Source organism: Zonotrichia leucophrys, chromosome 3, assembly GCF_028769735.1.
Source record: "Zonotrichia leucophrys gambelii isolate GWCS_2022_RI chromosome 3, RI_Zleu_2.0, whole genome shotgun sequence".
NCBI lineage: Eukaryota > Metazoa > Chordata > Aves > Passeriformes > Passerellidae > Zonotrichia > Zonotrichia leucophrys.
Window position 1 is genome coordinate 75,580,902 of NC_088172.1, and position 14,159 is coordinate 75,595,060.

The 14,159-nt window shown below is 41.4% G+C and overlaps 1 protein-coding gene across 2 annotated transcripts; it reads left to right on the plus strand.

Moving 5' to 3' along the window:
- The first annotated feature begins 14 nt into the window (after positions 1–14).
- On the plus strand, positions 15–12,962 carry RNF8 (ring finger protein 8). Of its 2 annotated transcripts, none has more exons than XM_064708885.1 (8): positions 15–294; positions 2,598–2,726; positions 4,275–5,012; positions 6,094–6,156; positions 6,529–6,618; positions 7,797–7,904; positions 8,646–8,857; positions 10,732–12,962. In XM_064708885.1, the coding sequence occupies exons 1-8, from the start codon at positions 205–207 to the stop codon at positions 10,769–10,771; spliced, it is 1,470 nt and encodes a 489-aa protein (XP_064564955.1). In that variant the 5' UTR covers positions 15–204; the 3' UTR covers positions 10,772–12,962. The 2 variants fall into 2 exon arrangements, with proteins under 2 accessions (XP_064564955.1, XP_064564954.1); XM_064708884.1 differs by having other exon boundaries at positions 8,646–8,850; positions 10,732–12,960.
- The last annotated feature ends 1,197 nt before the right edge of the window (positions 12,963–14,159 follow it).

Here is a 14,159-nt window from a genome sequence, read left to right on the forward strand (position 1 = left end):
GGCGGGGCTGCGGAGAAGCACCGCGGGACGGTGGGAAAGCATCGCGCCGCTGTCGCCGCGGCGCACGCGCGGGCCCCGGTCACAGCCCGGGCCCTGTCGGGGCGGCTATCCCATCCCATCCCATCTCGCCCCGCCCCGCCCCTCCCGTCCCGTCCCCGCCGCCGCCGCAGCGATCGCTGCCGCCGGTCGCGGCGGGCGGGCGCCATGGCGGTGCGCGGGGTGCCGTGCCTGGCCTGGTGCCTCCGCCGAGTCGGGGCTAGCGGAGACTGGCTCCTGCTGGAGGCCGGCACGCAGGTGAGCCGCGCCGGGCTCCGGCCCCTCGGGGCGGGCGGGTGAGCACGGCTCTCGGGGCGCAGTTTGGTGCGGTCTCGTGGTTTTCTTACAGCGCTTCCCAGGAGGGAAAAGCGCCGCCTCGTCCCGCTTAAGGAGCAGCCTCCGTTCGGGGCCGTTGGGAGCGGCCGCCCGGCCGGGCTGCCCGAGCGGGCGCCGTTCAGCCCCGGTAATGGCCGCGGGCGGGGAGGGCGGACCCGGCGCTGGAGTCGCCTTGGCCAAGCCTTCCCTTGTTTATATCTCTGAATTCTTCTGTCGTATTTAGATAGAGTTGTTCGTGTGACGGTAACGTAAGTGAGGACGAAGGGAATCCGTAGCGTAATGACAAAGCGATGCTTTTGGCGAGGTTAACAGTCCTAAGGCATTAGGTGTTCAGGTGTAAACGAGGTCGCGTTTAAATTGTATTGGTTTTGTTTTGGTGCGGTACAGGAATAACCATTTTCTCAGCGACCGTGGATTTTAGTTGAAAAATAGGCCCTGGTACTCTTCCCTAAAACCCAGCAGGCAAAGATGTGTGATCACGTTGGAGCAGTGTAAAAGGATTGCTGATCTGGTGGTCAGAATCGGGTGGTGTGGCTGATGCTGTGGTCAAGGCCTTGTGCTCACACACTGCAAAAAGCTCTCATCCAAATGTGTGCTTTTGTTGCTCTCCCATCATGGATTTGAAGCCCTGAGATGTGCTGATCTCCTCGGTGAAGGACTGGAGGTAACAACTTACAGCCAGGGCGCTGATAAATGTGCAGGGAATCCAGTTTGGGATGTTACTGCTCTGATTGTCTGCACAGTGGTTGCCCTTCACAGCAGGGAGGCTGATGGCATTCTGGTGCTGTAGGTGTGCCAGGCCATAGAGCACAAACTGCTTTTGCTGGAGATTTAAATTATAATCATAGAATATCCTGAGTTGGTAGGGACTCACAAGGATCATGGAGTTCAGCTCCTGACTCTGCCCAGGACAGCCCTAAGAATCACACCACATGCCTGAGGGTGTTGTCCAAACACTTCTTGAACCCTGTCAGGCTTGGTGCTGTGACCACTTTGGTGCCAAAGGACACAGCTGATGTGTGGGGATGGGATGTGATTTGTCAGTACTGCTGTGAGCAGCACTGAACTCCAGCAGGTGAGGGGTAACATCTTGGGCCCCTGTTTGCTAAATGAACTTGATCAAGGGAGAGTTTTGTGACTGGCCCTGCTTGCTGTCACTCATATTGGTATGTGAGGTCCTGCAGATGTGTGTGACTGGGCCCTGAGGATGCCACTGCAGGGACAAATGCACAGCTGGTTTTATGTTTGAATCCTCATGAAGAAGGGAGTCTTTATCCATTTGAATCTCTGTACCTCTTACATATGCAAAAATACATGGTGACAGAAAACTATATGGAACATTTAAGAGATAGGCACTAACAGGGTTAAGTTTGCTTTTGTCATCTTAGTTTGCTTCCTTGCCTTTGGTTATGACATGGGGGTCTGAGCTCTTGCTCTAAACCCAAGGTGAGAACTGCTCAGGAAATGCAGTGCACACATCAATTAAGAGAAGTGTGCAGAGGAGGCAGCAGAGGGAGGGAGAGCAGGGATGTGCTTTAAATGGCAATCTGAATTTAGATGTGATTTAATAAGATACTGTGCAATAGTACAATTAAATTATGTCCCTTCTTGTAGAAGATAGTATTAGAGTCTAATCCAGTTACTTAGATCACTTCTACTACTGGTTATGACCTGCATGTAGCTTAGATTCTGAGCCATGATATTGATAATGTGATTTACACAAGTATTGTATATTTAGGGCAATGTTGAGTGTGCACTTTTTTTGATGGCAGCTTTCTGGGCAATTTTTTTTTCCTGTATATTTCCTGTTCACAAATGGTTGAACAGATGCGACTAGCAAAAGAAGAGGGTAAGAAGTAATCTTGAGACCCACACATAATAGTGCTAGTTTGAAGAAATGGTTAGATAATGACTGAGGTGGGACACAGATGGTTTGTGAGCAGCTTTGAGCAGCTTTGGTGCTGAGGAAGATTTCCATAAAACCAAGGTTGTAATGTGCCTCAGAGAAATCAAAATTTCCTCAGTGGGAGAAAAAGATAATATTTTGTAAGCTTCCATTTTCTATATACTCTTAAATTCAAATGAAAAAGAATCATATTATGCCAAACTTTTTGGAATAACCACAAGATGTTGATCTAGAGTTTTGCTGTACTTAAATTGAAGTGCTATAAACTGAAATGACCATGTCATTACTGATTGCAGTAACTACATTACTTTATTTTTAGGTGACTATTGGCCGAGGATTAGATATCACGTACCAGCTGGTGTCAAAAACCTGTCCCCTGATGATCTCTCGTAAGCACTGTGTCTTCCAGCAGAATGCAGAAGGGCAGTGGACTGTCAAGGATAACAAGGTACAGAGACCAATTGAAGACCTTGTACTCAGAGATTCATTGAATAGAATCCATTTTTTTGGATCTAGCAGTGAATAGGCTATGGTATAGCATAAGTGTGATAGCAGGTCCATGGGAACGTGTTTTACCTGTTGCGCACTTCCAGCAGGAAACTTCAGTCTGCTGCAGTAGGGATGCAGACTGGATTACTTTCTGTACGTAGATCCACCTCTTGGTGTAGCATTTTTCAGACCAGTGTGGCCTGGCCAAGGGCACCTTGCAGTCTGTGAACTTGCTTGGTGTCACTTTCTTAAAAAATATCCTATATGAATTTTGACATAGGATTTTATCCTTTCAAAAGGATAACACTCTTGTAGTGCTAATGAAAAGATAAAGTGCAGCTCCTTATTGTAGTGACAGAATTGCTTTAATTGTAATCAACTTCAACAAGAATCTAGTGTTAGAAAAGCCATGCTTCATGTTGTGTTCAAATGAGTTTCTCCTGAAAGTTCTTCTCAGCTGATTAGGATAAAATGTTGATGTCAGAGTCCTCAACTGGGTCTCACTTTGACTTCAGTAATCTGTTTTTATATTGTGATCTCTCTACTTTCTCATTTGGTCTGAAAACAGTAAAATGAATAATTTGCTTTAAAACAGCACTGGTAGAACAAAAATGTTCAACACATCAGGCAGATTTGAAGGATGTTTGGGTTGACAGCAGATTAGTCAGAAAGGAATGGAGTGGCTATTAAACTATTAAAATTACACTGCTCTTAAACAAAACCCTCTTGTAGTACATGTATAAACTTGGAAGCCTAATGCTAGTGCATGATAGGAAACATCTACCACAGATTAACTATTAACACTTCCTGTCTGTTTTCACTGTTGACCAGTTGGTCAGCTTGTTTCATTGAATCTCATTGAGACATGTCAGTTCCTAGTGTTTCTGCAGTTCATCCTGAGCATAGACCAGTTTTGCTGGTTTTGAAAACTATTTCTTGAGCTAATTTTGAAACCATTTTTGTGCTTTGAACATTATCTCTAGAAGAATATTTTCCTTCTTTACAGTCTCCTTGTATTTATGAAAAACTTTGTTTTCTTCAAGGACTATAGCCAGTGCTTCTTTCTATTTCCCATTTTTTTCTGGAATTTCAGGTAACATTAATTGTCAGGAAAAATTACGGTAGTATTCTATGTTGCTGACAATGATCTCTTGTGGAGTCTTTTTATTATTTAGTTCTTATTTCTGAAGCTTTTGTGCAGGTTTTCCCCTCAGCATTCATTGTTTCCCTTCTGCACAAGCACATATGTCAGAATGTTGTTCTTGGTGCTTGTACACAAAATCTGTAATGCAAGAAAAATGTGCAGTAAATAATACAGTGCAGTAACTGTAATAAATGCAACCCTGAGCCTGTAAACTGGATATCACAAGGTTTATTGGAAGAGGTGGCTTGTTCTGATTGAAGCACTGAAGAGGTTGGCTGTGTTTATTTTACAGTTGCCAGAAATAACTTTCAGAGGATGCTGTAACTACATATTAAATTTTGGTGGTTCTGTGTTTATTGGCAGAGTCTAAATGGAGTTTGGCTTAATAAACAGCGCCTGGATCCATCAAAAGTCTATCCTATTGCTGAAGGAGACCGTATCGAGTTGGGAGTGCCTTTGGAAAACAGAGAGACTGCTGAATATGAGTATGAAGTGATTAAAGAAGAATGGGAGAAAATCAGACCCTTTTTAGCCCCAAGAAGTGACCTGGGGAAAGCTAAGAGTTCAAGACCTAAACGTAAATTTAGTTTGGAGGACTTGGAGACATGTGAATCAGAAGGCCCTTCAAACTCCAGATGCAAAAGAGACAGAATGTCCTGTGGCAATGAACCTTTAGATAAATCGTGGGGACAGGCAGGAGAGGCCAAACGGCTAACAGAGAAGATGGATGTCAAGCTGCCTTCTCCTGGGCCCAGTGAGGGGGACGGTGCTCCAGTGCATGGTAGCCCTGTGCACTCCAAAGCTGTGACTGTCCCCCAGCAGGACCAGAAAGGCTCCAGTCTTGTAGAGTCATGGACTGGCTTGAAAAAGCTGAGGAAATCTCTAGAAGATACAATGAAATTAAAGGTCAAAGTGCAGGAGAAGCAGACTGCAGTTCTAAATGTCAAGCAGAAGCGCAGGAAATGTGATCAGAAGGAGATCCTAGTAATGGAACAGGAGCTGCAGGAGTTGCAGAACCAACTCTGCATGGAGCAGGAGCATCAGCAGCAGCAGGTGGAAGAGCTGGAGAGGACATTCTGTAAAGAGCAGCAGAAGCTAGAGGTATAGTAGTGGCAATAATTTTGACCTGTGTCTTCACTTTGATGGAATGCCTCGTGTAAGGCATTGATCCAAAATAGCTCTTGAACTGTACAGTAACAAAAATAGTGCTTGTGTGATTTACCCCTACTAAAGTTTTTGTGGAAGTATTTAACTTAGCACGGATCACAGTGCACGTACCAAAAGAAAGTGCAGAGACAAAAGAGATTTGGCTGCATGGGGAATTCAGAAAAAAGTGCAAAATAAAGCATTTCAGTTGGAAAGAAGCATGTTTTTAAATAAGAAAATGAAAGTCATTGCCTGATCTCTGTTGCTTATAGAGAGGACAAGTTGAAAAGTAATTACTTCAAACGTGAATTTCTCTCAGAATATGGCTGAAGTAAAGCCCAGTTTGCATGGCAAGTGCACTGTTTTTACAGTCAATGAAATACTGCATGCCTTAATCCCTGGGGGGAAGGAGATTATTTTCCTACTTTCAAAAAACCCTTTCTTGCAATCTGTAAGTGCCTTTAAGCAGTAAGTATATGTGATAAGTTGCTTTTTTGGTAACAGACCAAAATCTGTTTGAACTTGAGACCACTCAAAATCAGGTTTAAAGAAAGTGAGGATTCATCTTGGAGTGAGTTTAATAATTTATTAGTTACTTCCTTAAAGTCCATTGCTAAAGACAAGATACCACTATGAGAAGTACAGAAAGTTTGGAGGTGTGTCCTTAGAAACAATGGGACATTTACCTGGAGCTTTAGGTATCTCTGAAGTCTTTGAATGTACTCAGAGTTGCATCTTTTAGGCTGTTGCTGATCTCTTTGCTTCTATGAATATGCTGGTGCCTTTTGAGCTAGAATAATGTGGAGATATTCCAAATATGGAACTGTAAATGATATATGCATTTTAACTCATCACAGTAAATGATAGCTTTAATTTCTGTTGCACACATGTAACCCAAAAGTGGAACATATCACTGTTTATTGAAAATCAGTGTTGTTTCCTTAAGCATATCCTCTAAAGAAAGTGTGCAGAGTAGTAATTTTCTCTCTTATGTTCTTCAAGTCTTTTTTTTTCCCCCACTTCTTACCCTACCCAGGGAGAAAAGTGCCAACAAGGGGAAGAGAATCTGAAGGAGCAGCTGGCCCAGGTCCTTCAAGAGGCAAGTGATTATGAGTCTAGGTTTGGTCTAACTGTGTAACTCGGATATTTAAATCTTTCCAAATGTTGTGGCCTCTTGGTAGAAGATAAGGACTGTGCCTTAGGTGACTGAAGAAACTTAACTGAAGTGAAGGAATAACCTGGAAGAGGGAATGCAAAGTGTGATGGCACTGGGAAGGTCATAAATAACTGGCAGTGCATTCCAATTTTAAGTTAAGGATAAACTGCCTTAACGCCTCAACTTATATGTGTTGCTCTTCTAGGAGAAGAATAGGAGAAATGAGTGTGCTGAACCTTATAACTATGGCCACATATCTTTAATAGGATAGCTTAGAATGGTACTCTTATAGCTTCTGGATTGGTGTTGTTACAGCATCGTGCTTTGATGGAAGAACTGAATCGTAATAAAAAAGATTTTGAAGAGATAATTCGAGCCAAGAATAAAGAACTGGAAGAAACCAAGGTAAGGAATAACTGCATTCTTAGTTTTACTCATAAGTGAAACATGATATACTGCATGAGCAGAGGAAATGGTTTATTTAACATTTGTCTTGGCTCTGCCTGGCCTCCTTTAGTGCAAAATTTCCGTGTTTTGAGGTGGCAGCTGACACTGGAAGAGGGGGCACCTTGCCCTTTTCATAAATTGGTGTCAAACAGTTGTTATTTGATCTTTCTCAATCATAAAGAAAGCCCATAGCAGCTGAACAGTGCATTTTGGAAGAGAAATGGTCCCAATGCACCCTTTCTTTGAAAAACAAACAATCAAAAAATCAAGCCAGAAATAACAGGAAAAAAAATCCACCAACAAACCAAAAGTGTTTGAAAAGTGAGGTGCTTCATTTTCAGTTAAAGTGTATTCAAGTAAAACTGCATTGTGGCAGCAGTTCCATAAGGGATTGTAGGACAGAACTAATGTGGAATTTGAATAATGAATGAGATAAACCACAGTTCTTCCTGCCCTTGACACAAAGTGATGAATGGAAAATAATTAAGGCAATCCTTTCCTGTGTCTTACTTTTGGAAGTTATCACATTATCCACCGCTGGCAGTTTGCTTTGTTTTTTTAATGTCATCTTTGGAAATTTTGTTGCTGTTTCAACTATAGCTTCAGTTAGTAGAATTTTCCTTTTATTTTTAGAAGATAGAGCAGGCACTTAGCCTAATCAGCCTAATTTAACTCTTAACAAGCAAACAAAAAGATTATTAGGTTGTTAAATGCAAGTAAATGTTTTAAACTTTATTCCTTCCTTTTTTTTTTTTAGTATTTGAAGTGTTTAGTCTGTTGGGTGTTGTGCTTTTTATATCAGACACCAAAAAAAACTGATTAAAGCCAAACTCTTGCTAGGAACAGGTTGAAAAGGATTCTGAAAAGATTGTTCTGCTGGTAGTTCCTTTAGGCTGAAGGGAATTTTGGGTAATAGCTGTTCTCTCTTCCAAGTTCTCTGTAGTGGGTGGGAATATTCCCAATACTGCTGAGACTACAAAGAGGAAAGAGATTACAGATCTGGGTATGTGATAGATATCTACTCCACTTGACATGTGGAGATCTGCAATATGATTTTCTTCCCCTGCACACACTCATGCCAGTTGAGAAAAACCTTGTTCTTTGTTGATACACAACAACATGTACTTTTCTACCAGGAGGAGAAGGAAAAGGTGAGAGCCCAAAAAGAAGAGGTGTTGAATCAGATGAATGATGTGTTGGAGAATGAGTTGCAGTGCACAATCTGTTCTGAGCACTTTATCGAGGTATGTTTAAACCTGTATGGGTTTGCCAGTAAAAAAGAGACTTGAGAAGCTTTCCATAGCTCTAATAACACAATATTTAAGCCCTTTTCCTTACTTACCTTGTTTAACAGTCCAAACAGACCCACATTGAGTTCTTATGGGAAAGAGTTGATCCAGAAATCTATTCTGTCTGCCCTGACTCTTCTTTACTTCACAACAAGTTCAGCTTTAATGTCTCTATCTGCATAGACAAGAGTGCTTAATCCTAAAATGCACATAAGTTTGGAGCCCTTGTGTAGGTTTTTGACCTGGTTCCCTGAGTTGCTGCTGACAGCTGCCTGGGGAGGAATTATTTTGTAGTGGACCTTGCTTTAAGCTGACTAGAGTTGGACTGTTTGAGGTTTAGCTATATGGAGAGGTTAGTAAAGGAAGGGAGGTATAATATTCAATCAGGTCCTGGGATGTTTATATTGTTTAGATAATCTTTTTCTTTGAGAAATTGGCCTGTTTTCATTTGATTCTACAAGTAATAGGCTATGCTTGCTATGTAGACTGTTATTTTTGTTTATGTTTTGCTAGAAGGTCAGTTTCATTACATTATTGTTTTACTATGGGAAACCTGTTGTGTTAGCCTTGTTATAATGGCTTAAGAAGTAGCTGAAATTTTAATTTCTGGTTTCTCAGTACATTAAGATGCTATTTTGCAGTATCTGAATTGTTTCCATAATTTATTCTATACTGATGTCCTGCTGAATTCCACAGGCAGTGACTCTGAACTGTGCACACAGCTTCTGCTCCTACTGCATCAATGAGTGGACAAAACGTAAAGTGGAGTGCCCTATCTGCAGGCAGGAGATCAAATCACAGACACGCTCTCTGGTGCTGGACAACTGCATTAACAGGATGGTAGAAAAACTGGATGTGGAAATGAAAGAGCATCGCCTGAGCCTTATCAGAGAGCGGAAAGGTGAGAGGTGGGTGGATGTGGCATGATGAGTACAATCTCTTATTCCATCTGTTTTGCACAACTTTCTTTGGCACCTATATACCAAGAAGATGCTCAGGGAATACTGCAGAAACACTAAAAAAATAATAATGAGGTCTGTCTACTAACGAGCTTTACTGCATAGTAAAATAAAATAAGTACAAAGTTTGGAAAAAAACTTCAGTATGAATTCCATGGTCTGGCAGGAAAACTTAGTTTATGCTAAAGGTTATGCTCTTTCAAAGAGATCTCTTAATAAAAGCAAAAATACACATAGGACATAGAATGGTCCTTTCAAGGACATAGAATGGTCCTTGAAAAATTTACCAGGCACTTTTGATTAAACTGCGGAGTACATAATTACAGAAACTCAGCAGACCTGACAAGAAGCTCTGAATTCTTTTCTATGTGCTAGATTTATGTAGGAAATCTCTGAAAGAGACACTGGTATATCATGTAAGTATGACTGAACTGACAGTTGCTCTGACATGTTTATTTTTGTGGAATTAAAGCCACTGTGGCTTACAGGCATAACATCTTGCCTAGTTGTTGCTAAAAATACTGTGCATCATGGTGGTTGTTTTATTAATAACCCCAGTATGGGTTATTTCTAGTTTGCTTCCTTCTAAATTTCTTTGTAGAGCACTTGACATTGGTATCTAGGTGCTGAAAGGTAGATGTCTGTTCCTGCTACCCCTTAAATTTCTGTTGCTGTGTTCTCTTAAGTAATTGTTTTGTTTTCCCTTCATAGAGATGAGTGCATGATCCTTAATTTTGCAGCGTATCAGATTGTATTTTTACCAAAAGAAAGGTGTTTTTGATAGATGTGCCATGGTAACATAGAATGACATCTCTAAGCAGTGCTGGTTCAAGCCTGAAATGATAACCTCTGTAAGCCTTTCAGTCTGATTCCCTCAGGAAGGGCTGCATTGCTGAGAGGCTGCCCAGCTCAGCTACAAGGATTGCTTTTACCTCTGTGGAATTGAGGCAGCCCCTGTGCAATGCATGCATCTGCAGAGTGCCACAGTGCTCCTAAGTGTCTGCTCAGGTGGCTGATGGGCTTTGGCTGAAGTGGTGCCTTCAGTGCAGCCCATTGTGTGCTACACCAATGGTCTTCATCCTTGCTCAAACAAAAAGCAAACGAGTTCTTAGCCTACCTTCAGAAATAGCTACCAGTAGGAAATCATTTAAATTTACTGTGACACACTTCAGCTGGAAGGTGAAATGGTTTCTGTGCCTCTTTTTGTGCCATGATGGAAACATTTTGATTGAAATGAAGATAACCATTTGTCTATTTAAAATTAATTCCTAAGAAATACCTATTAAAAGAAGAACGATATTGGAAGTGGCACTTGAGAAGCTGTCAAGGCATTCCAAGAAACCTTTCTAGGAGTCTTAGTAGCCCCAGCACTAGAAGGACAGCTTGCAGTCTTAAATAGATGAAGCTTTTGATGAGGCTATAAATGTCCTGAACAATCAGTACCTGTTTGAGAGCCCCTTACCATGCTTTTTCTTTCCTTTTCTTACCTGGCAAGACACTGAAATAGTTAGCCACTTCCATTGCCTGTTGTGTCCCTGTGAAGGGGTGGAGAATGTCTCCTCCTCACCTGTGTTACCTTAATAGGAAAAGACATAGAGAACACTTTTGAGCACTTAAGAAAACAAGCAAATAAATAACTCCCATTCCTTTGGTTTTTTTATGCTGAAAACTGAAATGAAAAAGGCCTATATCCTGCAGCTTGAAAGATTTATTGTAAACTGACTGTGAGAAGCTAAAATATATTTTCAAAGACAAGTAGTAATTTAGCACTTGTGGGTACAGTGGTCACAGCTGACTTTTGTATCTGTATGTTTTGAATGCAGAGAAACAGAATGTGATGGTGAAGCCAGCCACAGACAGTGACAACGGTGTTCCTTCTACCACCTACTCCATCTCGTCAATGAACAGTTGTGACAGTGAGGACTCTGAGGAGGATTCTTCCTATAGTGAAAGCTACTATGTTATCTGAACATTGTTACTGCAGACTCATTGCCCCTGTGCTGCCTCGAACCAGCCTAATGGTGTTTGGTTGACTGCTGCTGGAGGAGTGGACTGGGCACCTGGAAGGACCTGTGAAGAGGCTGGAGCTGTAAACTAGCAGCATTTGGAAGAAGGATCTTGTTTTCCAAATGAATGCACAGAAGATTGATCTCTAAAACAAAATTGGGTTTGTGAGAGAACAGACTGCCATTATGCTGGCTAATTGAATTACAAACCCTAAACTTCCACTTTAGCTTGTGACCTGCTCAGTGTAATGAAAGAGTTTGTATTGAATCATTGCCCTTTCCTTAACGAATTACATGTTTACATCAGCATCCCTTATTTCAGGCAGCACAGGGAATGTCCCAAGCCTTTTGAGAACTTGGCCATCCCCACCAGCAGGCAGGAGATAGGTACAGCAGGAAAAAGTGCCAATGTGGGTTTTCCTCTTGAATTTCATATGGCAACTAGAGTCATCCTGGGCCTTTGGCATTGAAGGTGATAAAGGGTGGGATGCAGACACTGTTGGCTGCAAGTGCATTGTAAGCTAGCTGCTGGCCATCAGCTTGCTCTGTTTATGTAGCCCATTCTCCATTAGATAGGGATAGAGGAGATTAAATCTTCCAGAAGTCTTTAGCTAGTGTTCTTTTCATTTAGTGTCTTTGGTTTGTTCCGTCTTCAGGCTTCTGCATAAAGGATTTTAGAACTGGGAAGCAGCACATCCAGAAATTTCTAGTAATGACTTTAAAAACATATAATCACCACCAAGAGAGGAACCTCTATCTTCAGGTGTGCTGCTCTCCAAATTAATGAAATGTCCTGTTGGCAGGGTAGGAAAGCAGCATCTGTAGACAACCACAAGATACAGAATGAAGCACTTCTTTTTATTGTTTACAAGACATAACTGTTGAGCTGTGGGTTGTACTACTCTCATACCAAATCACTCATTCATAAGAGATTGATGAAGTCTTGCCTCATCCTATCATGTATTTGTCTATTGAGTTCCATTTTCTAGTGACTTATGCTTTTGACTTAGCTGTTACATGGAAAGGACTCTTACACTGTGAGAACAGGATGGGGAAGCCCTTCTCATCTGTAATATTTCTTTGGCTCTTTGTATATACCTTTTTGGTTCTATGTTTATTTTGTTTAAGAACAAAAATATAAATCCATTTCTGCATTAGTCTTCTTTGGTGCAGCCACTGAGATGTCTTCTAGTTGTCTTAGGCTTTTTTTAGAAAACAGACTATGTAATTTAAATACTTTGCTTCATGTTTTGATTGCTGTATGCAGTGTGACCATTGTAAAGTTAATTGAAAGACATTTGTATTCAGGAACTGATCAAAGACAGCCCAATCCTTCAAGACTGTGACTACCCTAATGCTAATTTAATAGCTACAATCATACCTCTTACCTGCTTCCCCCAAGAAAGATCCCATTGAAAAGGTGCATGAATGATGTCCTAAGGGAGTAGTGCTGACAAATTTGGTCAGTAGGATTCAAACAGGGGAGGCCTGATCTGTGGGCCAGGCAGCTTGCTTAAAACTTTGCTGTAAGGTTTCTTTTGTGCAGGAGACATTACATCTTCTGTATTCTTCTTTCTCTTTTAATGTTCATTTTCTGTATGCGCTCTTGAGAGTTTCTTTTTTGAATAGATGCTTTCTAGAATGAGCAAGATAAGAGCATTCCTCAATATGCTCATGAAACAGGCTGATGTGGAACAGGCATTTCCAATGAAGAGGAGTAGAAGGAAATCTGGTTATGTAGGACTGTGAATTCTTTGACTCTGTATCTCTTCCATACTGCTGTGCTTTTTTTCTCATTTCATTTTGCAGAATACATATTTATTTTATTATATTGGTGTTTATGCATATTGCAGAGAAGGATAATACTTCCCCTGGTAACAGAGTGGTAATCTTTGGTTTGGTTTCTGATTGTGTCCTCTTTTCATTAGAACACAAAGAATGTAAGCGGTGTATTCCAAATTATTTTCACTCTTACTGGTAGGTGCACAGTGTGTAAATGTCCACAGAGAGAGGTTAAGTATTAATAATGTCCACATACAAAAGCTTTTCACTGACAAAAGCAGACCTGTGTATCTGCAGTGTGTTCTCCTTTGCTCTAAGGTCTGGATCCTTCTACTTGGTTATCTACTTGTTTCTACTTGCTGTGCCCTTGGAGATATTATGCCCTGAACTGTTAGCTGTCTTGGGATGGCATCAAGTGCTTCCAGCTGTCAGGTTATAACTGAGCTGGTCACAGATGATGCGGGGCAGGTTCAAGACTTGCTGTTTCCCTTGGATGACAGCTGTCAGGTAGTGTGATAATCAGACACTTACAGAGCAATACATTGTCAGCATCAGTGGAAGAGTTGGGAAGGAGTGCCAGTAAAAGGGGATCACTACAGGGGGATGTTTTCCTCGTACAGATCTGTGGAGTCCAAGACCAATCTGACAATCTTGTGCAAGAAAAATATACCACGTGTGTGTGAGCCTGCCACAGACAGAGTGGGAGCTTCAGACAAAGTTTAATTATTAAAGAAGCCCTCCCATTGAGTCACGAGGTGCAGACAAGGCCCCCTTGCTTTCCAAAATCCTTCTCAGAGAGGAGCATAGATATGGCTGGATCCAGTCTTAGCCCCAGACTGTCAGTGGTTCATGTCTAAAGGATTTTATAGGTGTAAATGAACCTTTATACAACTTGGTCCTGGAGGATTTAAGGATGGCAAACCAGATATATAAATATGTATGATTTATTACAATAATGATTGGACAAAAAAGATCCTAATCAGAATAATTTACTAAATAATACAGGAGGTAGAACAGCTCTTACAGTGCATTATGGTGCAATAATGAAATAATTGTTTTAAAGCAATTGTATTAAAGCTAAGAAAAAAACACAATTCAGTAGAGATAAGGCTCACCCATGACTGTGGACTAATTTATTTTTCTCAGTCATGAGGAATAGCCTTGAACAGCATCCCCAGTCCACACTGGGAAATGCACACATACACTTTGAGAAAGAGTATATTAGAAGACCCTGCCCTTAAAATGTGGGACTGGGCTTTTATAGTATGAAGTTATTGACTGTCAATCAGGTCTCCAGGCTAACAGTGTCATCTCAGCAACTTTGGATAAATTATCTGTAGTATCACTTACTGGTTCAGGGTATTTTAGCAAGTCTACCTGCTAAAATACATCTTCAGCTCACTGTCAGGATGTTTAATTTCAGGACTGATGAGTCAGACTGGTTTCAGCATTACTGAGCATCA

Bases quoted from the DNA above. Each gene is read 5' to 3' on its own strand.
- RNF8 (XM_064708884.1), top strand. From the start codon at position 205: ATGGCGGTGCGCGGGGTGCCGTGCCTGGCCTGGTGCCTCCGCCGAGTC. The intron at 5,013-6,093 runs GTATAGTAGTGG...TACCCTACCCAG, and splicing joins AAGAGCAGCAGAAGCTAGAG to GGAGAAAAGTGCCAACAAGG. The intron at 6,157-6,528 runs GCAAGTGATTAT...GTGTTGTTACAG, and splicing joins TGGCCCAGGTCCTTCAAGAG to CATCGTGCTTTGATGGAAGA.